The 24,513-nt window shown below is 43.7% G+C and overlaps 1 protein-coding gene and 1 pseudogene across 2 annotated transcripts in view; one reads left to right on the forward strand and one right to left on the reverse strand.

The window, feature by feature from the left end:
* Window positions 1–24,513, reverse strand: part of LOC147034376 (14-3-3 protein epsilon-like) — a 58,191-nt gene that overhangs the window by 9,541 nt on the left and 24,137 nt on the right. For both annotated transcript variants that reach the window (XM_085881853.1, XM_085881847.1), the window contains exons 3-4: window positions 8,069–8,175; window positions 7,338–7,544 (exon numbers count right to left, since the gene is read on the reverse strand). In XM_085881853.1, coding sequence (XP_085737979.1) covers window positions 7,338–7,544; window positions 8,069–8,175 — 314 coding nt within the window. The remainder of the gene's footprint in view (window positions 1–7,337; window positions 7,545–8,068; window positions 8,176–24,513) is intronic.
* On the forward strand, window positions 15,394–17,430 carry LOC147034377 (uncharacterized; annotated as a pseudogene).

Raw genomic sequence — 24,513 nt, forward strand, 5'->3', positions numbered from 1 at the left:
TCTAGATTCCTGCACAGTGTTTGAGGAAGATGCGCTTTAGTTGTAGAACTCGTAGTACACTTAGCCGCAGGGCGATCACACTTGCGTTTACTGCCAGCAGAAGAGGTCAGACTCGTAGTACCAGATCCAATTTTACGTTTGAGGAGAGAGCTTGAGGTAGGTGCAGCCAAGGAAGAAGACCTCTGATTCGAAGGTTTTGCTGAGCTTCTATCAAGTGATTTGGCAAAAGCAGAACTTAACTTGGGTCCTTCTTTGCCTGTAGATGGGACTATCACAGTCTTTCTCGACTCTGAAGGAATCTGCTTTGTAGATGAACGTGATGAAGGGCCGGTGATGCTACCTGCTCTCAGCATTGGTTTTGGTGCTGTCCCTGCTGTCTTCTTCGCAGCAGATACTGCAGTGGTAGTGGTGAATGCTGCTCCACGAGTGCTTGATCCTGCAGTGCCAGTACTGGCAGTAGATACAGTGCCGTCCTTCTTGCTCGTTGTTAGAGTCTTGGCTACAGTTGGTTGCATTTTTTCTTCGTACTTCTTCTTTGAAGAAGAGGCGAAGTGGCTCCCACTGTTCAATCAGCCTGTCTAGGCACTGACCAAGGGACAGCCACCTTGTTGCGACATGCTTCAGAATCTTGTGTGTCGGGGCATCACAGAGTTCTTGCAGTGCTTTCACTCCTTTGACGCGTTTACTACTTTTGTCCAAGTAGTAGTAAATATCGATGAGAAAGTCATCTAATTCAATGGGTAAGGCCTGAGCCGCCTTCTTACCGTATTGTGCATCATATGGCAAGGGCATCCCATGATGTTGCACTCTGATTTTGTTTGTGGATATAAGCAGCGACTCCTTTGTGCTTGCCCACGATGACAGAGGCATTATCAGCACAAAAGGAAACAATTTCGCCACGGAATTTTCCTGTCACTGAACTCATGATCAAGCAGTTTGAAAATGTTTTCTCCAGTGGAATCTTGTTTGCACGCAGGCAAACTTAGCAAACCTTGCTTCACAATCCCAGCACTGTTGTCATAGTACGAAATCAGGACAGGATATAGCTGGGCCTCACCACTGTCATTGCTACCGTCTGTAGCTAGGCTAAATGGAGCTAGTCTAGCAATATCGGCAATAGATGAAGCAGTAACATTTGACAACTCACCAATTACACTGGTCAACAACAAATTTGTTGTCTGCATTTTTTAAGCTGATTTAGGACGAATCTGATGCGCTGAATCCAAAACTCACATTAGTTTTGTTCAATCAGGTCAAGTTTTTGAGATATGGCCACATGTCGTTTTACATTTTTGTTCACATGTACGCATGTGTGGAGCATTTTAGAAGAAGTTGGTGGGGGTAAAATGTCATGTCAAATAATTGTTTTAATTGGAAATAATTATTTTAATGACAAGAAGTATTCAGGTACGATAGTTCTAGGTGATTATGTCGAAAAGAGATCAGTTTGAAGTCATAAAACCTCAAAATCTTCCAAAAATTGGTGAGGCAAAGCATAAAGTTCGTGGATCAAAACTAAAGTTAATGGGGCAGATTTTGTAATAATGTGATACAAAAAAGTTGTATTTCTTGAAATAACGAACTCTGAAGAATGTACAATACCTACATGCGCCAATTTATGACATGCGCTTCTGCTCAAGCTTGGAGTGCCACAGTATGAACCCAAAGATTGGAGACTGTTCATTGACAGCAGCAAGCGATCACTGAAATGTGTTCTGCTACACAACGGCAACCAGTTTGCCTCTGTACCCATCGCTCACTCGACTACACTGAAGGAGAAGTATGAAGCGGTGAAGTACGTGCTGGAGAAAATTGGTTATGATCAGCATAAGTGGTTTATTTGTGTTGACCTGAAGATGGTGAACTTTTGTTGGGACAACAGTCTGGCTTCACCAAGTACCCATGTTGTCTGTGCATGTGGGATAGTAGGGCCCGTGCTCAGCATTACACGAGTAGGGGCTGGCCTGTGCGGGAGGAATTGGTGCCATGCAAAGAAAGGAACGTCATCAACGACCCTCTGGTGGACAGAGACAGAATACTCTTCCCACCGCTGCACATCAAGCTCGGCTTAATCAAGCAGTTCACCAAGGCTCTGGACAAAGATGGTGACTGCTTCACTTACTTGTGCCAGGCTTTTCCAGGATTGACCATGGAGAAGTTGAAAGTTGGCATCTTTGATGGTTCTCAGATCCGTCAGCTTATCAGAGATCCAGAGTTCAAAAACTCAATGAATGAAGTGGAACTGGAAGCGTGGAAGACATTTGTTTTGGTAGTGAAGAACTTTCTTGGCAACAATAAGGCCAGAAACTACGCAGAACTTGTCAACAACATGCTGACTGCTTTCAGAAACCTGGGCTGCAACATGAGCATCAAGATGCACTACCTATTTTCACATATGAACCGGTTTCCTGAGAACCTGGGTTCAATGAGTGACGAGCAGGGGGAGAGATTCCATCAGGACATGAAGGAGATGGAGACCAGGTATCAGGGTCGCTGGGACGCAGTCATGATGGCTGACTACTGTTGGAATCTGAAGAGAGACCTCCTGCCGCTGAACATTCCAGGAGTTCAAGAAACGGAAGTTCAAGCCCTGAAGTTTGAACAGTGGTGACGCAACATGCAATTTACTTGTACTTACCTTTATCAATGCCCACCATTCAGATGACAGTAATCGATGTTTCTATCATGTAATCAATAAATGTTGTTGGCAAAACATTTTTTTTTCTTAAAAACATGTTTAGGATGATATGTGTTGACAAAAATCAGCTGATAATGCCACAAAAATGTAATTGATTTTGTCACAAGATCTGATTTTTTCAAATCAACTTAGCACAAAAACCTGACCTGATGGAGAGAAACGGATGCCATTTCCTGATTCAGCAGTGCCAGAATACCCTAATTCACTTGTAGAAATCTAGACAACATTCAGAAAGTAAAAAATTGTTGACCAGTGTTCTTTTTTTTCTTCTTTGTTCTTGTTCTTTTTTTTTTTTTTTTTTTTTTTTTCTTGCTTTTTGTTCTTGTTTTTTTTTTATTTTATTTTATTTTATTTTATTTTTTGTTCTTGCACATCTTGCACATCTTGCAAGTTTTTGTTCTTGCACATCCATACTTTGAAGCAACTTTTGAATCTGGAAACATCTTTTGAAATAGAGGTCCAGCATGATCTGAGACTGATATGGGCAAGTTATGTTCCACAATAAATCCACTAAAGAGAAGTTCCGCTCGGGTAACATCCTCTTCCTCGCTTGTCCCTTGTTTGGTGAAATAATTCAGAAGTGTACCGGTACTCGTGCTCGAAGATCTCTCCTTTGCAATGTCTGTGTGCCGTTTGCTTCCAACGTGCTTCCGAATATCATCGCGACCTCCGTGCTCAACTGAAATATCAACGCTGCATACTGTACAATACGCATGATGAATTCCTCTTTCAGACTTTCGAATACACGGGTATTGGAGACTGTATTCAGTCTTGTACTTCTGAGACCATTTCTTGGTCTTCGTAAGCTTCTTTTCTGCCATTTCGTAATCAACATCGAGGGCTTGAAGCATCGGTAACTTCGAAGTCGATGTTCCACAGCTGCAGCGCGACTCGTAGAACTCTAGCGGCTGTTAAATTAAACACCGCACGGTGGTCGCGACCGCCGGGCTGGTACGGGGCCCAGCTGCATGCAGTGAGCGTATCGCATGCATATACACTGTGCATACATACCGCATGCACTGTATTGCACACAAACCGCATGCACTAAATCTCAGTGCATGATCGCATAAGCGAGATCCAGACCCAATGTTTCGCTGCTCCTCATTTGAATTTGCAATTTTTTACGTACAATTTGGTAGCAGCGAACGTTATGGAGTTACCACATGCTATACGCAGCAGACGATGCTTTTCATTCAATTCTCATACCAGTACATTCTGATTAGTGAACAGTGCAAAAATATCAAAATTTCGGGAGGATAAGGATAGTGATCGTAAGGGCGGGAGTTTGGGTGAATTTTCGGAAGCCTCCCGATGAAATCGGGAGGGTTGGCATTGCTGCAATCATCATGTGATGGGGGGGGGGGAATTGGGCTCCAATTTAGGAAACACGTGAATACAGCAAATGGCTCGGAAATCGCGTGTTATCAAATATATTTGGCTTCGAAACTCAGAAAGAGAATCATATAATCTGTATAAATCAGGTACATCTACCTTGTAGCAACTGCCAACCCTACATCTACATCCCGATCAGAACACGAACTGTACCACTATCGACTGTAGGGCGCTCGGCAAGTGGCTTAAGCACTCAAGCAAGCGCTCCAATTAAATGGTTAAGGAACTACTGGCCAGGCTGTGGCTGCATCACATGTAGGGCCCCTTTAACTTTAAAGCCAGTCTTCACTGCACCAGATGGCTGGTGTTGGCTTAATGGTTAGGGTGGCGGGCTTTGGATCCTTAGGTCCCAGTTCAAATCCCGATTAGCTGTTGAATCAATACCGGGTGGGGTTAACTCGGCCCATCATCCTTCCGAGGTCGGCAAAATGAATGCCAGCATGCTGGTATACTGTTTCGGAGTAGCGACCCATCCAGGATTGTGTCCAATAGCCATGGAGACTGCTTAAGTAGAACCAATACTCTGAACAGAATATGGTCCCAATCTCCTCCTTCACTGCACCTGCAGCAGTGAAGGAAATTAAATGAATTTGTTCAAATGATGACAAACAGCAACTTTTTTTTTGGATCAACGTGGACCAACCCTGGAGACATCGCAAAGTTTAATCGCCCGTGAAATAAACAATGCAATGCAGTTAATCCGCCATGTTGCCTGCTCGTTTGTGCATGCGTCAAATGGTACATTGGTTTGTGGTCCGGGCAAACGTTACAACTTTATCTTAAAACGTCTTTTTCACCAGATTTACGGCGATTCCTTGAAGAGCACCTCGCAAAACCTCTGAAAATAGAGGCATAGATTTGGCAGACGCTATGTATAAGCATTCCCTCTGGGGGACAGGGCGTGTGGTCTCGCAGTGAATGTATTAAATCATATAGCTCGGGTTGGGTGAATAGTGGTTTTTTTTCGGTTAAGTGTCTTCGCGTAGCATTTTCTATGGCCATTTTCGATGTTGAATCTGAAAACGTTGGAATTTTTTACCTCTGATGACTTTTGACCCCCGGAACTTTAATTAATTCAAAATGGCGACAAAAAAGATATTTTTATGAATTTCTGACCAACTTGAGAGAAAATAAGGCTTGTAATATATCAATTTATAGGTTTTTCCGATCAGGAAATACGAGAATGACACTTATGCAACTATTTGATGATTTTTAAAAGACAATTTTTGAAAACCGCACAATATTTTGCTACAATTGAACCGTTTTTGTCATTCTCAGATCAACATAAGACCGAGATCACATCGGTGCCGGCAACAAAAGTTCATTAATGTTATCCTGCACTGATTCATCGGGTTTGATAGCATTCTTTATAGAGTTGTGTAGCTCGGTCAAACTGAATTTTTGAGCGGAATTTCCCTGCTCCATCCTTCACACGTCTTTGTTGGCGTATGTCTGGGGCTGCAGTTAAGCGTGAATATGTCACTTCCGCTAGAAGTTCTTTCTCCGATAGTGTACTCAGTAAATATAGACTGTCTGGGGTCAAAGGTCCTTTGTGCTTTTTCCAAGTTTGTATAGTATTCAATAGCCTAGTATTTTTCTTTTTCTTCATCTTCCTTTTTCCTAAATTACTTGATTTCAGTCCTATGCAACATCCAATCAATTTGAAAATGTGATTAGTGCATATTCCTTGACCTGAAAAACATATGAAATGATATATTACAAGCCTTATTAGTCACATTAGAGAAGGAAAACATGAAAAAATGGTAAAATTTTGGCCGCCATTTTGAATAAATTAAGGTTCTGGGGGTCAAAGGGTATCTGAGGTAAAAAAAATTCAACCGGATTCGGATTCAGCATGGAAAACGGCCGTAGAAAATGCTACGCACAAAATTTCAATCATATTTACCCAACCCTAATAAAGCTCAATGAAGCTGGTTAATTTTGACACATTCCTAAATTTTTTGTTCACTCAATATAATTCTCCAAATAGTAGAAAAAGATAAGTTTATTGCTTTGGAAATTTCACATTTTCTTGTGTGCATATGGAGGAGGAGGGACATAGCCTTGCTTGCTTAAAGTAAAATCGGTATATCGGCTTCATTCTTGGACTCGCTATTTCTTTAAATTATTAGACTTCACAACAGATTACGACACTTATTTAGTCCGGACAATATACGATCCTCAAATCTGAAATCATATTTCGATGATGTACTTTAATTAGTACGAGAGAGTACATCGTGGAAAATGGCATCATATAATGGATGAAATCACTCCAAGCTCCTAATTTGAAAACTATAGTACTTACAAAAGCAATGTATACAGCAACTCGTAGCTATGATGAACAGGCATTTGATAATATAAGGAAAGTGAAAACAACAACTTTATCATGAAGAAATCGTTGCGGCCTGTTCAAAGGCAAGGCATGGTTGAGCAGGCCAAAAAACATGGCAGCTTCAGACCCCAGCGAGGTAACCCAGGATATGCCTGAAGACTCCAGAGAGCGAGGTAGCCGAGGATGGTGTCCGATGAAGGATATCATTAAATAAGGCCGTTAATTATCTTCAAAAGGGGTGTTTTAATTCATCCAAACATTCAATTTTCACTCTTGCACTTCCTTGAAGTTTTCTTCGTATGCATGCAACGTTTTAGCTACAAGGTTTCATGGTTTGGGAGTTATCGAGGACACACACTGACACATACACTGACATTTATTAGTCTGCATGGAGGATGCACCCAGAGTAGTTGCTCAGTGTGGAAGCATTCCCCACTAGTATGCACACGCACTAATTCTTAATTCTATATACCAGCACTGTACACCTCCCAAATGTCAACAACTGTAGTCGACAAGTCATAAGGAAAATCAAAAACCGATGTCGTAGTGTCGATATGACATGGTTGCCCATGCCAATTTTTTTTTAATCGTTACAAAATAGGCACAAATCACCCGATATATGTATGCATCGACCACAGCATATGATATGCGAAACTGGTATCACACTATGTGCAGCTATGTACACGTACTCAAAAGCCAAATTTACGGAATGCAAGATTTCGAGGTAAAACAAATGTGTAAAATAACGGAGTGTTTGGAATTGTACCATACACAGGAAGAGGATATTTTCAAAAACGTAAATAAAAGGTGGATAAACATGCGCAAAGGAAAGGTAGAATATGATGGGATTCAGAATTTGAGAGGGAGGACGGGGATAGGGTCGGCTGGGTTAATAAGCAAGACAGCGAAACAGACCTGCAAGCTTTCTCCGGGGTGTTGAGGATTTCATAATAAAAGACAGAGAAGTTCAGCGCCAGCCCAAGCCTGATTGGGTGAGTCGGTGGCAACTCTGTAATGGCAATGTCTTGGGCAGCCTTGTAGGCAACAAGACTGTTCTCGGCCGCTTCCTTACGATCATTTCCACTTGCAAACTCAGCCACATATCGGTGGTAATCACCCTTCCTGAAAGGCAAGTGGAGGGGGCAAAAACAGACAGAGGTGGGGAAGGTAGGGAGGGGTGTGGACAAGTCAGCATCTGCCAATCACATTTCATGACAAAATGTTTTAGGTTTGTTTGCTGTTGTAATAACAGAACAAGTGTTCTACGTGCGGGAGAAGTTTTCAAATTTCGAGTTCGTATATTTTTCCAGTTTGAAGACTCTGAGAAGTACCGGAACATGTGGCATTATAAAAGCAGGAAATTACCATCGGTTGCCAACAAAACTCTGAAGTTGGGTGAATCTACAGGTTCGCTGTCAAGTCATTAATCCAATTCACATGCAGTTTTATTAGATTAACCAGGATTGTCATATTTTAACATACGTTTTAAAGCTAACACAGAATAAGGAGGAACCATAGCTGGGCTCAAGTATGGCAGAATATGCAAGTAGTTTTGACTTCATCCCATGACTATGAGAAATAAAATGAGATGAGCATGGCAGAGTTGCCACTTTTCAGTTAAAGATAAAGTGTGTGGGCATACATACATTTTATAGTAAAAAACCTTGCTCTCCCCAGTCGTGGCAGATGGAATCAGGTTGGTGTCCAAAACTTCAAGGATGTCACAACAGATCGTGCGCAACTCTTTTTCTATCTAAAATAACCACACGAGTAACCTGCAGTGAGAGGCTGCAGGAAGCACAGTAAGGGACATTGCATCTTCCTTTGCATTTCCAACTCCACATCCCATTTCCAGTTGAGAATGAAAAGGAAGGTCGAAGATTTTTTTTTGTTTGAGATCAGGTTCCCTCATTCCTCATGCAATATTTTTTTGCAGGCAGGGCTAATGACCGAAAACCAACATTTTCGCTTTCACCCAGCCCATCATCTTTCCAACATTTTACACCATTGCGATTATATACCGAGATTGTGTGTTTACATGAAAATCCACTTGAGGAACAAAGCCGTGGAGCTCGTGATTGTGTAGGTTTTTAAGGTTATCCGTTAATATACATTTCAACTTACAAGACGTGTTGATGAATCCAATATTCAAGGAATTGAGGATCAGCATAAATGTTAAGACAATCGCAGGCGAAAACCAAGTTGAAACTCGACTCATTGCAAGGTAAAACTAAAATAAACTGGAAGGGCACTCGGTAGAGTGCGTACCTCCACCATGTAATGCCTGATCCACGAGAACATATCGGGCCAAATACATTTTTTAAATATCAAGCTATGCAGGACAATATCGTTTTTGGTCCAATCTCTCAATGGTGAAGAATCACTTTGAAAATTAAATAATTCTCGTATCCAGATCTTCACCAAAATCGAATCAAAATGTCATGGTCACACACCCAACGTGTCCACCAAGTTTCGTCTGAATCCATCCACAACTTTTTGAGCTATCGTGCTATATATAATTTTTTGGCCCGATCTCTCAATGGTGAGGAATCACTTAAAAAAATTCTCGTAGTCTTATCCGGATCCGGATCTTCACCAAAATCGAATCAGTTCATCCTCATTACACACCCAACCTGTCCACAAAATTTCAACCAGATCCGTCCACAACTTTTTGAGATGTCCTGCACACAAACAAACAGACAAACAAACATGCAGTCATAGACTGGTACTTACGAAATCGTCAACTTGACGTCTGACCTTGTCTAATAAAACCTGTCTCTGGAGAAGGTAGCGACACAAACTAGAAGTTTCTACGATGATTCTGCACCAAACCATCAAAAATCGAATGTTTGACCTCACTGTGACCTTGACCTTTGACCGATTTTGACCAAAATCTAATCAGCACTAGCCATCACCCTCCTGAATCACGTGCTGTAATTTGACATTGGTAGCTTCTTCCGTTCACGAGTTATCGTGCCTACAAACAAACACACACACAAGCCGGTATGCGAAGAGGGATTCGCTAGGATCGAAGCGCTAGATACGATGCTTTTCATTCTGACTGATCCACTGACGAAGATTCATTGCCAAGACGTATTGGTTCACATACAATTGTTCCTCTGCCTGGCAAGATTTTTCCTATTGCGTATTTTGCCAACTGGCACTCATAAAAAAAATGACGGTAAATAGACACCCTATTTTTGAAGGACTACCATTTGAAAAATAATCGGTTTGCTGGTTTGTGCTGTGGAGCCTCGCGTTGCAGACACACACACACACACACACACACACACACACACACACACACACACACACACACACACACACACACACACACACACACACACACACACACACACACACACACACACACACACACACACGGAAAACCCGATAAACCTCTCAATGCTTGTTTGACCACACCTCCTGAGCCACACAATATTTTTCATAATTCACACCCACTTTCCTACGCCACTCCCACTTTAAATAATTGGAGGTGGTGTGTGGATCGTGGAATCGTTTTCGGTAAAGAAATAAATAATTAGAGGCGGAGTGTGGGTCGTGGAATCATTTTCGGAAAATAAATAATTGAAGGTGGTGTGTGGATCGTGGAATCGTTTTCGGTAAATAAATAATTGAAGGTGGTGTGTGGATCGTGGAATCGTTTTCGGTAAAGAAATAAATAATTAGAGGCGGAGTGTGGGTCGTGGAATCATTTTCGGAAAATAAATAATTGAAGGTGGTGTGTGGATCGTGGAATCGTTTTCGGTAAATAAATAATTGAAGGTGGTGTGTGGATCGTGGAATCGTTTTGGGTAAATAAATAAATAATTAGAGGTGGTGTGTGGATCGTGGAATCGTTTTCGGTAAATAAATAATTGAAGGTGGTGTGTGGATCGTGGAATCGTTTTGGCTAAATAAATAAATAATTGGAGGTGGTGTGTGGATCGTGGAATTGTTTTTGGTAAATAAATAAATAATTGGAGGTGGTGTGTGTGGATCGTGGAATTGTTTTCGGTAAATAAATAGATAATTGAAGGTGGTGTGTGGATCGTGGAAGCGTTTTCAGTAAATAAATAAATAATTGAAGATGGTGTGTGGATCGTGGAATTGTTTTCGGAAAATAAATAAATAATTGAAGGTGGTGTGTGGGTCGTGGAATCGTTTTTGGTAAATAAATAAACATATTATTAGAAATCCACAAAGACAGAAATGCTGGTGATTTCATTTATTTTGGATCCTTTTCACTTTGGTCAATAACGTTTGGATCGAGGAGAGATCGAAGGTGGAACGACGGTGTAGCTCCTTACAAACACTGTATACACACCTTAAATGACGGTAAATGGACACCCGATTTTTGAAGGACCACCATTTGAAAAATAAAACCTCAATCAAAAATCGGCTCGAGTAAAAATTTCTAAATATCTCGAAGTGTTTAATTCCGAAGTCTCGTTTCTCGACATTCAAAACTGAAGGACAAGGATTGAAAATACTGTACGCGGTTTTTCGGCCGCTGCACAGCAACGGGTGGTTGCTGGGCAACACAATTCAAACGCGCACCTTCCCAGTATATATTCCACCTGTTGGCAAAGTTTCATCGAAATCGGTTCGCTGGTTCGTGCTGTGGAGCCTCGCGTTGCAGACACACACACACAAACACACACACACAGCCGGAAAACCCGACAATAAGGGATATCTCATATATATATATATATATATATATATATATATATATATATATATATATATATATATATATATATATATATATATATATATATATATATATATATATATATATATATATATATATATATATATATATATATATATATATATATATATATATATATATATTGTTGCGATTGAGGAAATTCGCAAACCACCATTCAGGTCCTGTAGGTGAGATATCTCTGTAAGTACATGTGTAGTTAGCCCCAAACCCGTTGTTTAGAGGGAATAAATGTGATTCATTCGGGCTGCGACCCTTTGAGAGAGTCGTTTTTCTGTTCTATCTTTATTTTGAACCAACCACGTCTCAACCGCCATCACACAACAACCACCAACCACAATGCCGCTTCACAACAACAACACGCCAACAGCCACGATCTTTACCTTCACAACTCGCTCCCGCAAACATCACATCACCGCCATTCCAAACGGCACCATGGCCATAAACCACCACCATAAACCCTCCACCACCTTCACCTCTCCTCCTTCTGCCGCCATTCCCGCACCACCTGTGAACGCCAAGCGTCAGGCTGTCCTGGGCTCGTACGGGACGCGCGCCGAGCCGCGAGTGCAAAATGCGGCCTTTCCGAGGAGAATTCGGATCAGGAATGCTACACGCCCACTTCTGATCCGTCCAATCAGCAAGCGCGGGGCGGTTTGGCCCCGCCTCCAGGAGCGTCGGTGTAGAATCGAGATATCTAAATTCTAGGATCAGGGGAGACTCACGCCCCTTTTTCTCCGTCCAATGGGCGAGCGTGGCTCCACCCCCGAGCTCGTTCTGATCCAGAAATTTGCATATGGGTTCTCCTGCCGGCCTATAAAGCGCCGAGCGCGGGGCGAATTTGAGGATTCTGTCGGGGTTCGGAGTCTGTCGGGGAGCTGCAGAGAGAGGAAGCCTGGAGCTTGGAGCGCGGTCGAGTCGGTTTGAGCACAGAGTCGGCCTTGGAGGAGCGGGGAGTCGGCCTTGGAAGAGCGAAGAAAGTTTTGGGGCAGAGTCGGGTTGGAGCGCGGAGTGGAGTCGGGAGGCGAGGGCATACAGGTGGTTTTCTGCAGTCGGCTGAGGAGAATGGGGGAAGAGACCGAGTAGCTCGGGTCCGAGGCAAGGAAGATGGCGGTCGGCGACGAGCTCGCGGTGGAATCGCTCGTCGCGGGACCCAAGCAAGCCAGCTATACTCTTTCCCCAGAGCATCAACAATTCCCCCCCCTTTTTTCCCCCGCGCTGAGATAGTGCGAAAAGGAGGAAAAGGGGGGAAAAAAAGAAAAAGAAAAAAAAAAAGAGTTGGTCTGAAGAGAATGTGGCCGAGAGGTTTTTGTGGAAGCCTGAGGTGTGTGAGGAATTCGAAGAAGTCTTGAGGAAGTCATCTTGCCTGCCTGCTTTCTTCAACCTGTGCCCATTTTGTCTCATCGCCCTGGTCCTCGTCTCCCCATTGTCTGCTCGCCTCGTCATTTTCCTCCTCATTGCCTGCTGCTGCCAAAGCTGAGTCCCCTAGTTTTTGTTGCCTTTTTCCATCTCTGACTGAGTCCGGAGTGAGCGCCTTCGTTTCTTTAGATTAATTTTTATTGTCACTGTACATAATTATTTATGACTTGCATTCCCTTTCTTCTCTCTCAACTGCCATAGTCGGCGTATTCCTTTCGTCGGGTAAATCTTTCCCTTGTTGTTTGGATTATGGGAAATAAACCCGTTGGTTTTGTAAGCTTTATGTTTCTCGGGTCTCGCCTCACAATCCGCATACACGGTGTCCACCATAATTCGAAACATTGTCTGAGGGAGTAAAATGCCAGTTCAGCTCATCTGTCCAGCGTCGGTGTTAACTGACCGGGATATGACAATATAGCCGTCATGTAATAAAGGATTTTCCCAGAAGTAGCCACGTTTCAGTCGCTCTAGTCCCTGTGCCTGCCACACTTTTCTCTTCCTCACTCCTCCCCCAAGCCGAGTGAAATTGAATCGAGAGCATGACTGATTTTTTTAATGGTGGTGCAGCACAGGCATGGTAGGTAAAATGGCCTCCTGCATCAAAGCTCATCATTTATATTTATTGGTTTCATATCTATGTGGTCACAAACTTCATTTTCATGTGAAAGAAAAACCAGACCAAATTTGGTCCGTATCGGTCAGGTCGTTTGTGAGAACAAGATGTTTCAGTCAAATGTTAACAGACATCAGTATGGAAGGACGGCTGGAAACCAGGACCCACTCTACGAGCTTATTTCGGAGAAATAACCAAAAATAACTGTCCTACAAACTCCACCATCCATGTTATCAGACGCCAATTTCTTGATCGAGAAGGAACGCCTCAGCCAACATCTTCCAGATGTTTACGAGGTAACTCGGTCATCGAAACAAAAATTTACTAGCCGAATGGAATAATTGTTCCGCAAGACTTGTCCACTTCTGGGTGAGGACGTCACTTCCGGTTGTTCACCCGTGGCTGTGTCAGCTCCGAGGCCAGAATAAGATGAGTGTCTGTGTGTAGTTTATCGAAATTTGTGTCGGGGGTTGTGGGATTGTATTTATAAAGGTTGTAGTTGTGTTCATAACAGCTTTAGCGGGTATTTGTGTTAGTTTATTGTAGGAAGCAGGGGGAGGCGGAGTGTTAAGTTTAGCTTTTAAGTCAGTTGGGACCTTGGGAATATGGTGATGAAAAAGGGCATAAATAGAGAGCAAAGGAGAAAGGAAGAAGAGTACGTAAAATGTGATGGATTCTCAATATGGGCCACATTAAGAATAGGGGAAGCAGAGGGTACTCACTGCTGGAGGAAGTGTGAGGAAATAACCCATTTGAGGATAGTTATTACGATGATGCAGCAACAGATAATTTGTAGCAAGTAGCAGAATGTGACAAATTTGCAGATTAGTTGGTTATGGAGTGAGGTTGCCGAGGACATTGGCAGTGGTGAGGGTGCAGCGGGAGCAGTCGGCGGTGAGAGTACATGCAGTGGCGAGGGTGCAGCAGCAGCGGTGAGGGCGCAGCAAGAGAGATTGGTTGGAAAGGAGGTCTGGGAGACGGTTTTTGTGGGTGAGACTATTAAACATGTAGATTCTTCATTTTTCAGGAAGGATCGTAGACGTAGAATTCTGTACAGTTTTGAAGGAGCTGGAGTTGGGACATTGAAGGAAGGGTAAATGACATTGTATTGGGTCACGATATGAAGAAGTTGATTGTGGTACACCGAGGAGCGGAAGCTATTAATTAAGTAACTGGTGATGCAACTGTGATTAGTAAGGCCAGGCAAGAAAATAGAATTTCAGGAAGGGAAAAGTTTAACATATTCTATACCAATGCCATGAGCTCAAGTAAAAGGATGGAATGGCTTGAGCCCACAGTAAATAATGAAGAGTACAATGTAGGTGCAGATACATAGTTTAAGGAGGAGAGTAACTGGAGGACAGGATTAGAAGGCAACGTGCTGCATTGGTGTGATAATAGTTAGGGAATTTTATCAAATTGTATTAAATATCTGTGAAAAAATTGCTTACCAAAAAATTTCTTCACCAACGTATTCATCTAAGTGTCTACCAACACCTATCAATTAGTGCAAACCCAAATCTTTGTGGAAAATTATGGGTAGCCAATCAAAGTTTGGGTGCTCAGAGGGCCTGTGTGAAAAAAAAAAAAAAAAAAAAATCGGAAAAATTAACTTTTGCCAATATTGACTTGTGGGATGTCTAACTAGGGGTTTTTTGGGGTGCTGAATTGATTCCAAGCATTATATTTGAGGAAAAATGAATCCCTGGCCATAAAATATTGATATGATACATTTTTAGATATCTCAGACTGTGTTTTGCGGTAATTTGGCTCAATTGATTCAGATTGTTCAAATCGTGCTGAAACCAGCATACAACATTTTTGAAACCACTGCTATATTGTTGGTTATACTTGTGCTCATGCTCAGTAGAATTATCTGTGTTTGCTGACGTTAGCCAAGAACATTTAGCTATTAAATTATTGTGTACCGGACTCAATAGAAGTTGAATATATTCAACGTATAGTGGACCTTTAAAGTTAAAACACATCACTGTATGTGTGTTCTGTCTGTTTTGTGTCAAAATTCCTCTAATCTAACATATGCACCAAGGATAGTCACTGTCTTCGAGGAGAAGATGGCAGAGAGATTGAAGATCTTAGCTGAAGGAGGAAGGACACCAGCACTCTGGGTCTGGTACTATGGCAGAATCGACCTCATCAAGGTATTCATCAGGAGTGAGCGTGTCCTAGACCACACAGGCCATCTCAACTGCATCATTGGAATGCTAAATACCTTCGCAGCAGCAGGCCACCATTAGTACGCAAAGGGAGCAAGGCTGTATGTACAGCTGATGCATCAGCGACAGGAGAGTCCCATGTTCCAGGAAACTCTATCCAAGTTCACTTTGTACGGCAACCATGTAGTCAGCTTCTCAGACCATGAATGGTCCGGCACATGGACTGACATTACGATAGAAACCACACTCATGCGTGAGGCAAAATCCTCCGGTGGTCTAAACAGAGGTCGCTTTCGGAATGAGTCTTCTCATAAGTCTTGGGTTCAGACCCTGAACCACTTCTCGTTCATTCACCAAGAGCTAGAAAGAAGCATGGTCAAATGTAGGGTACCTGTCCACACCGACGTTAAAAGAGCCCAAATGAAGAGAGATAACGATGCTGTCAACACCATAGTTGGGTGGTTGGAGGACGTCAACCCTTTCGATGCCACACGGGACAAGAAGACTCTGGTGTCCTTCTCAACTGGGTTCAGCAGCACTCCCGAAGACCAAGTCAACGCTGATCAAGCAGAAGTTGGCAGAGCCATACAGGCCAAGATGGATGGGAAAACTGTTGTGGATGCAATGGTAACCAAACACAAGGTCAAATCACTTGCAAGCCTCAGATCTGGACCCAAAGTCAATGGCGAGAAGCTGGTCATTGACTCACTGAAGCTATTCAACCGCCTCATTGTCATCAGTGAGCGTGAAGTCAAGACCAAAGAAGCTCCGCGCTTTGAGTTGACACCAAAACTGATGTCTCTGTTTGACAAAAATCAAAAGTTGCGAAAGCCAGACAAGGCTGCCCGAGCAAGGTCCCTGAAGGCATGTGTGGCACCTGTCGAACAACCCCCCTGCACAAGCCTTGTGGTTGATGGTGGGTGGCTCCTGCACAATGTCAAGTGGGAGGCTAACCTTACTTGGAAGGATGTTGCCGAGAGCTACCTCCGTTTTGTGAAGTCCATGGGGAGCCATCGCCTCCGGATAACGGTGGTCTTTGACGGATATGGCAGCTCCACCAAGGACCATGACCACTTGAGACGAATAAAGAATGCATGCTGTGACATTCAGATTCGTCTGGATCTCAAAATCATCATTGCAAGAGAAAAGTTCCTCGATAACAAGAACAACAAAGCCCAGCTCGTTCTGCTCCTTGCTGAGAAATTTAGTAGGAATGGAATCAGTGTACAGCAATGCTCCGATGATGCCGACACCTCCATCGTCCGCGCAGCTCGAGATGAGGAAGAGAGTCCCCTGTCGAGGTGAGGGCTGAGGACACAGACGTCCTGGTTATGCTGATTCATCATGTTGCAAACCATCCGATCTTCCTCACGACAACCAAAGAAACATCTTACGATGTCGGAAAGATTCGGGAAGCCCTCCAAGAGATATACCAGAGGTATCTCATCTTCTTGCACAGCTTCTCTGGCTGCGATCGTGTCTGCAATTTTTGGGTTTAGCAAACCAACTTTGCTAAGCAAGCTCTGCAAGACTGATGAAGCAGAGAGGGCAATGGACGAGTTTATGGACATCCGAGCTGAGAAAGGCGATATCATTAAAGCAGGCTGTGATCTTTTCATGCTCATGTTCCATGGGAAATCCTCCAAAGACTTGGAAGACTTAAGATTCGACATCTTTTGCAAGCGAGCTGCTACTGGGAGCATAAAACCTGAGAAACTCCCCCCGACAACAGGAGCTGCAGCACAGCACTCTCTCCGAGCTTACCTCCAGACTAGAGACTGGCTGATGCTGCAAAGTCCATCGTTGGATGTCCGAGACTATGGATGGCAACTCACTGAGCAAGGATATGCACCAGTCCCTTCTACAGACCCCATTGCACCAGACTACCTCCTGACGTTTGCCAGCTGCAACTGTGTGGGGGACTGCAGCTCACTCAGGTGCTGCTGTAAAAAACAAGGAGTCAAGTGTATTTCTGCTTGTGGCATCTGTCATGGTAACTCTTGCCTGAACATAAACCAGCTGGATGACAAGAGGAGTGAGGAAGATACTGGAGAGTTTGATGAATAAGGTTGTAAAAGCTGACGAAGCAACATTTCCATTGAGCACAGTTCTGTTAAAAATGTCAATAAAATACATCTTATATGATCAAGGAATGTATTTTTCTCAAAAATAATGGTTGGAATCAATTCAGCACCCCAAAAAACCCCAAGACATCTCACAAGTCAATATTGGGAAAAGTTAATTTTCCGATTTTTTCGCACAGGCCCTCTGAGCACCCGAAATTTGATTGCCTCCCCAGAATTTTCCACAAGGATTTGGGTTTGCACTAATTGATAGGTGTTAGTAGACACCTAGATGAATACGTTAGCGAAGAAATTTATTGGGAAGCAATTTTTTCACAGATGGTCAATACAATTTGCTAAAATTCCCTAACTGTAAGGAGAGAATAGGAGGAGCAGCAATTTGGGTAAAGGACAGCATTGCATCAAGAGAAAGGGGTGACATTAAGGAGGAATTAATGTAGAGGATTCAGTATGGGTCGAGATTAGATATTGTAAAAACACTAAGAAACTGGTAGGATGCTTTTATAGGACTCCAGGTGTGAAAGAAGAGGAGGAAGCGGTAGTGCATGAAGAATTCAAAAAAGGGCATGTGCTAAGGGAAGAGTCTTGATTTTTTTTTTTTTTTTTTTTTTTTTTTTTACCTTGGTCGAGGCTCGTATGAGAGCTAACACACAACTCACAGCAAGGAGGCATGAGACAAGAGGGGCGGGAGTGGAAGGGACAAAACATTGGGGAACAGACACAGGTGAACTGTGGAAGGGAGAGGGATGGGGATGGGACGGGGAACATGGCGAGGGGAAGATGGACATTAAAGGGACTTTCAGGAAGGAAAGCAGGAGAATTGAAGGAAGTGGGCTTGGGTGGATTATCGGGGGTAGAAAAGATCGAGGATTTGGATGGGGGAAGATAAGAGGTGGTGGTGAACAGCTGTTTTGAAAGCCTGAAGGGAAGAATGGGAAAGAATAGAGTGAGGAAGTTTATTCCAAAGGCGGGAAAAAGAGGAATGAAAGAGTGAAGATGAGCAGTGATTCGTGATTTTGGTAGTTTTACCAGAAGGGGGTTGTTGGCGGACCTTGAGCGCCCTGTGGAAATGTGGTTGGGACAAATCGCAGAGAGAGCAGGGGGGCAAGGCTGGAGAGGAGTCGGTAGAAGACAGAAAGACCACCGACCAACCTGCGGTGATTGAGTGAGAGGCCCAAAGACTCAGCTTCATTGCGGGAGATGCCAATGATCTTAAAAGCCCTGGTTTCGACAGCGTGAAGTCGAGAAAGGTGGGAGGCAGGAGCACCAGCCCAGAGGGGAGAGCAGTACTCCATCAGGCTACGGACAAAAGCTTTGTAAGTGGTCAGGAGCTCAAGAGGGCCGAGGAAGGACTTTGCACGACGGAGGATTCCCAGTCGGCGACTGGCTTTTGAGGCAAGGTTGGAAATGTGACTTTCCCAGGAAAGGTCATGGCAGATAGTGAGACCCAGAAGCTTGAAAGAAAAGACTTCTTCCAGAGGATTGTTGAGAAAGTGGATGGGGGGTTTTGTAAACGGTCCTTTCGAAGAGACATAGTGAGAGTGTGAGATTTGTCTGGATTGAAAGACATGTTCCACGTGTTGGACCAGTTTGTGATTTTATCCAGATCTGCAGTGAGTGAAGAAGCTGCTGCTTGCCGGGCTGAGGGATGACAGATGGTACGGCAGAGGGTTGAGTCATCGGCAAAGAGAAATAGAGGATTTTCCAGAGAGTCCGAGAGATCATTGATGAAAACCAGAAAAGAACAGGGCCCAGAACGCTACCTTGAGGAACTCCAGCCTGCACAGGAAGAGGAGATGAAAGAACTCCATTTAGGGCCACACGTTGACTGCGACAGGAGAGGAAGTCTGCGAGCCATGAGTGGAGATGGCCTTGAATACCATGGGCAGAGAGTTTGGTGAGTAGGGCAGGGTGCCAGACTGTGTCAAAAGCACGTGATATGTCCAGGGATACGGCTCGGATTTCCTGTCTGGCATTGAGGACCTCCATCCATTGATGGGAGAGCAGTAGCAGCATATCTAGGGTAGAGTGACCTGGTCTGAAACCAAATTGATGATTGGAAATCAAGCCATTGGAGAAGAGGAAGGATTTCATGTCTGAAGCGATGATGGATTCCATAACCTTGCTGATGATTGGGAGAAGGCTGATTGGTCTATAGTTACAGGGATCTGTTTTTGCACCTTTTTTATGCAGGGCAGTGATGTTAGCAGATTTCCAAGCAGATGGCAGATGACCTTGGGAAAATGAGAGGGTGAATAGAACAGAGAGAGGGTGAGCAAGAGCAGAAGAGCAGGCTTTGAGGACATGTGGGCTGATGCCGTCTGGACCGGTTGCAGAATCTGACTTGAGGTTTGAAAGCAAGCTCTCCACCTTGTCAGGAGAAAAGGATACAGAGTCCAGGGACAGTTGGGTGCGACTGGGTAAAGTGGGTAGAGATAGTGATGGGTTTGGGACACAAGATTTAGCTGCAAACACCGAGTTTAGACATTCAGCTTTATCACGTGTGGAATCAGCAGTGCGGCCATTTGAGGTAAGGGAGGGGATGGAGGGGGAACATACACCAGAAACAGATTTGATTAAACGCCACCAGGATTTTGAGGAGGGAGAGAGGTTTGAGAGTTCAGACTTGAGATGAGAAAGATGTTGTTTTCTGGCTCTCCTGAGGGTAGCTACACACTTGTTCCGAGCTTTGTGGAAAGAACTGAGATTGCCCTCAGTTGGGTTTGCTTTCCATGAGGCAAAGGCAAGTTGTTTCAGGACAACTGCCTCGCCACAAGCTTCAGTAAACCAAGGGCGGGAGGAAGGGTAAGACAACTGAACATGAGAGGGGATAAATCTGTGCATGAGGTGGACCATTCTTGGATTATGGAGGATTTTGGTATAAAATAACAGGACTGGAGTTATGTTTACACTCTGTGTACAAAACATTATGAACGTCTTCATAACAATGAGTTTCACCGCATTTTGCCATCAGAACAGCCTCAATTCGTGGGGACATGGGGATGTGCTTAGGGAACAGTATACATCGTGTGTGCAAAGTATACTTTCTGCTTCTAATTTTATACCTTATTTGAGAATACTTATCAATTAACACCTCACACAATCACCAGCCGGCAATGTTGACACAGCATGATGGATGCATGTACTCATGCGAGTTTTCTCCATACCCTAGTCCTCCCATCAGCGTGAAACAGCAAGAACTGGGATTCATCAGACCAGGCAATGTTTTTTCCAATCCTCAAGTGTTCAGTGTTTATCGCTCCTTAGCCTACCGCAACTGCAGATTTATGTTTTTTGGTGAAAAGTGGAACTCTGTACAGTTGTCGGCTGCCATACCCCATTCGTGTCGAGGTACGACGAGTTGTGCATTTTTTAAGGGTCTTTCGGCACCAATGTTGTACTGGACTGTCAGTTGACCAACTGTAGTGCTGCACATATCGTGTCAGCCTCCTTTGGCATGTTTCACATTATGATCTTTCATCAATGAGCTCTTTTCGACCACTGACCTGCCGTTAGAAGGATGTCCTTTGGGTGGTGGACCATTCTTGATACATATGGGAAACTGTTGAGCATGAAAAACCCAGCAGTGTTGCAGTTCTTGACACACTCAAACTGGTGCAACTGGCACCTACTATACCCCATTCAAAGACACTTAAATTGTTTGTCTTGCCCATTCACCCTCTGAATGGCACACAAACACAATCCATGTCTCAATCGTCTCGACGCATAAAAATCCTTCTTTAACCGTCTCCTCTCCTTCATCTCCACCGATTGAAAGTGAATTTCACAGGTGCAATCAATAAGGGACCACAGCTTTCACCTGGATGCACCTGATCAGTCTATTTCATGGAAAGAGCAGGTGCTCCTAATGTTTTGGACACCGAATGTACATCAGTGTTGGAGTAAGCAGAGGCAAGTTATGAAAATAACTCTGCAAGTTAAAAGACAGTATGAGAAGACCCCTACTCAAATTGTTGTACATCAGAATCAATCTGAGTTGCAGAACCAAATGAGATTTTCAGAGTTTCAAAGCTGCACTTTCACAAGAAGCCATGAACCACATATGAAGGCCTTCAGGATACCATGACTGTTGACCTTTGACCTGACATCTTGAGATATAATAAAGTCAAGATTATTTTCAGTCGACTGCACAAATCTTGAAAATGTAATTGTGGGCAGGAAAATGGAACCCAAGAAATAGCTTCAAGATTCTGAAATGGTGGTTGAAGAAAGGAAAAAAAATTTCAAGCACAATGCACAATGATAAAACATGCCTGAAGTCAAAGTTCTCTTACTGTTGCCATTGTGTGATCCATTTTAGAAAGAATGTCAAGTATGGGTCTCGTGTTAAGAAAAGAAGAAAATGATACGGAAGATCCACGTGGGTGGAGAAAATTCAGGGTGATCCCTTCACCTTTATCTGCTCCAATGATACAGCCAAAACAACCAGAAGTTGTCCCATTTGCAAACAACAAAACCTTTCAAATTAATCAATTAACAAGTTCTCATCGAAACAGTGCACATTGAGGATTTGAGATTGAGATGACAAGTACATTTCTGGGTGCCAGTTTCATCTTGGCAACAGTAAAATAGTCAGTGTGGTGGTCGTCTTCTTACAATTCAGCACAGGTGACAAAGATGAAAGGCAGATGGAATGCTGCTGTCCTTTGCCCATTCAGACATAATACGAAATACCAACATGGAAACACTTTGGAAAAACGGCACCACTGTTCAGCCTGGTGAGGTATGCACTCGGTAGAGTGCATACCTCTGACAGGCTGAATAGTTTACATTTTGTATCCCATCGATAGGCTGGATCTGCATTCGAACCTTAAACAAAATCTAATCAGCTTGTTCTTGTCACCTACTCAACTCACCCACCAAGTGTTGTCATAATAGGTCCACAACTGAGATATCGTATTACGTCGTTTTGACCTCATTTCTCAATAGTGAAGAATCATTCTTAAAATTCCAGTGTCATTTCTTGGAGGGGGGGGGGTTGTTTTTTTTTTTTAATCACGATGTAAAATGAAAAATTCAAGGAATTGAGGCAATGTACGAGTGGTTTCTTGTTTGCAAGACATACCAGGTCCCATCTTTCACCACCCTGTTTTTGTAGACTGTATGAATGGTGTGTATTATGTGGTATGTCCACTGTTTGCCTAGTTAAACTGTCTCCCTGGGATTTGACTTACCAGTCTTCAAGTATAAATCTGGGCTGACAAGCTGCCTCAATATACGTACACTCGCCTGGGTTCGAACAGAGTAACTATAAATTATCATCCCGTTGTTTCACAGGCAGGGTGATTCAATGTGTGCCTTTCCTAGGATGGACGTTAAACTTGGCATCCTGTCTGCCGGAATGAGTTGGTGGATGTTAAAGATCCCATGTCCTTCGTGAAGAGGAAGCGAGCTATCGCTGGAACCATAAACAAATTATAAATTCTTGTCCTAATGTATAGAGGGCATTGCATCGGTGACAGCCACGCTCTCAACCAATGATGCCACCCTACAGCCTTGTGCTGCACACAAAAGAAGAGGAAAAAGTATAAATTTGCAATGGTTAATCGGAGAGGTATCCACAATGAATGTTCCTCCGAGATTTAAGTGATGAACAAATGAGACCTAATACTGCATTGGGAGTCATCAGAAGGAAACTCAAAAAAAAAAGAAGCAAGGACCTGGATGTGGTTCAGGTTTTAGCAGCTATTTCACCACCCTCAAACCCATCTCAGGCAAACAAGACTGTAAATAGTAGCAAATTGCTGGCTGACTATCCTTTCATCCAAGTATTTGCTCGCTCATGTTCACCCAGGAATTAAAGCAAAAAACAGTCCAGAGCAAATGAAGCTTTGCATAAGAGGAGGTAAAATCACATCTGGTCCAACATGTGGAACGTCTTTCAATCCGGACAAATCTCACACTCTATGTCTCTTCGAAAGGACCGTTTAGAACCCCCCCCCCATCCACTTTCTCAACAATCCTCTGGAAGAAGTCCTTTCTTTCAAGCTTCTGGGTCTCACTATCTGCCATGACCTTTCCTGGGAAAGCCACATTTCTAACCACGCCTCAAAAGCCAGTCGCCGACTGGGAATCCTCCGTCGTGCAAAGTCCTTTCTCGGCCCTCCTGAGCTCCTGACCACTAAAAAAAGCTTTTGTCCATAGCCTGATGGAGTACTGCTCTCCCCTTTCTCGGCTTCACGCTGTAGAAACCAGGGCATTTCGGATCATCGGCATCTCCCGCAATGAGGCTGAGTCTTTGGGCCACTCACTCAATCACCCCAGGTTGGTCGGTGGTCTTTCTGTCTTCTACCGTCTCCTCTCCAGCCTTGCCCCCCCTGCTCTCTTTCTGCAATTTGTCCCCACCAAATTTCCACAGGGCGCTCAAGGTCAGCCAACAACCCCCTTTCTGGTAAAACTACCAAAATCACGAATCACTGCTCACCTTCACCCTTTCATTCCTCTTTTTTCCGGCCTTTGGAATAAACTCTGTCACTCTATTCTTTCCCATTCTTCCCTCCAGGCTTTAATAACAGCTGTTAACCACCACCTCTTATCATCCCCCATCCAAATCCTCGATTTTTTCTACCCCTGATAATCCATCCAAGCCCACTTCCTTCAAATTCCCTGCTTTCCTTCCTGAAAGTCCCTGTAATGTCCATCGTCTATTCCCCATGTTCCCCGTCCCATCCCATCCCTCTCCCTTCCACAGATCTCCTAATGTGTGTTCCCCACTGTTTTGTCCCTCCCACTCCCGCCCCTCTTGTCTCATGCCTCCTTGCTGTGCGTTGTGTGTTAGCTCTCACACGAGCCTTGACAAGGTATACAAAAAAAAAAAAAATCCTCACCAATTTAAGGGACAAGAACACAGGAACTTTGGTTGGAAGGAACCTTTTTGGGAAAAATCATGGAAAATCCAAACCACTCCGACTCCAAACAACACTTGCCTAGTCAATCACGTCAGCTGTAATCTGCCTTTTGCCACGACGTTTTCCTGCCCCCCCCCACCCCGACAATAAACTAGAGCGGCACTCTTTAATGTCAACCAACATTATTGAATCATTTA

The sequence above is a fragment of the Eptatretus burgeri genome, chromosome 1, assembly GCF_056783735.1.
Source record: "Eptatretus burgeri isolate ZD-2024b chromosome 1, Ebu_testis_v1, whole genome shotgun sequence".
Taxonomy (NCBI): Eukaryota; Metazoa; Chordata; class Myxini; order Myxiniformes; family Myxinidae; genus Eptatretus; species Eptatretus burgeri.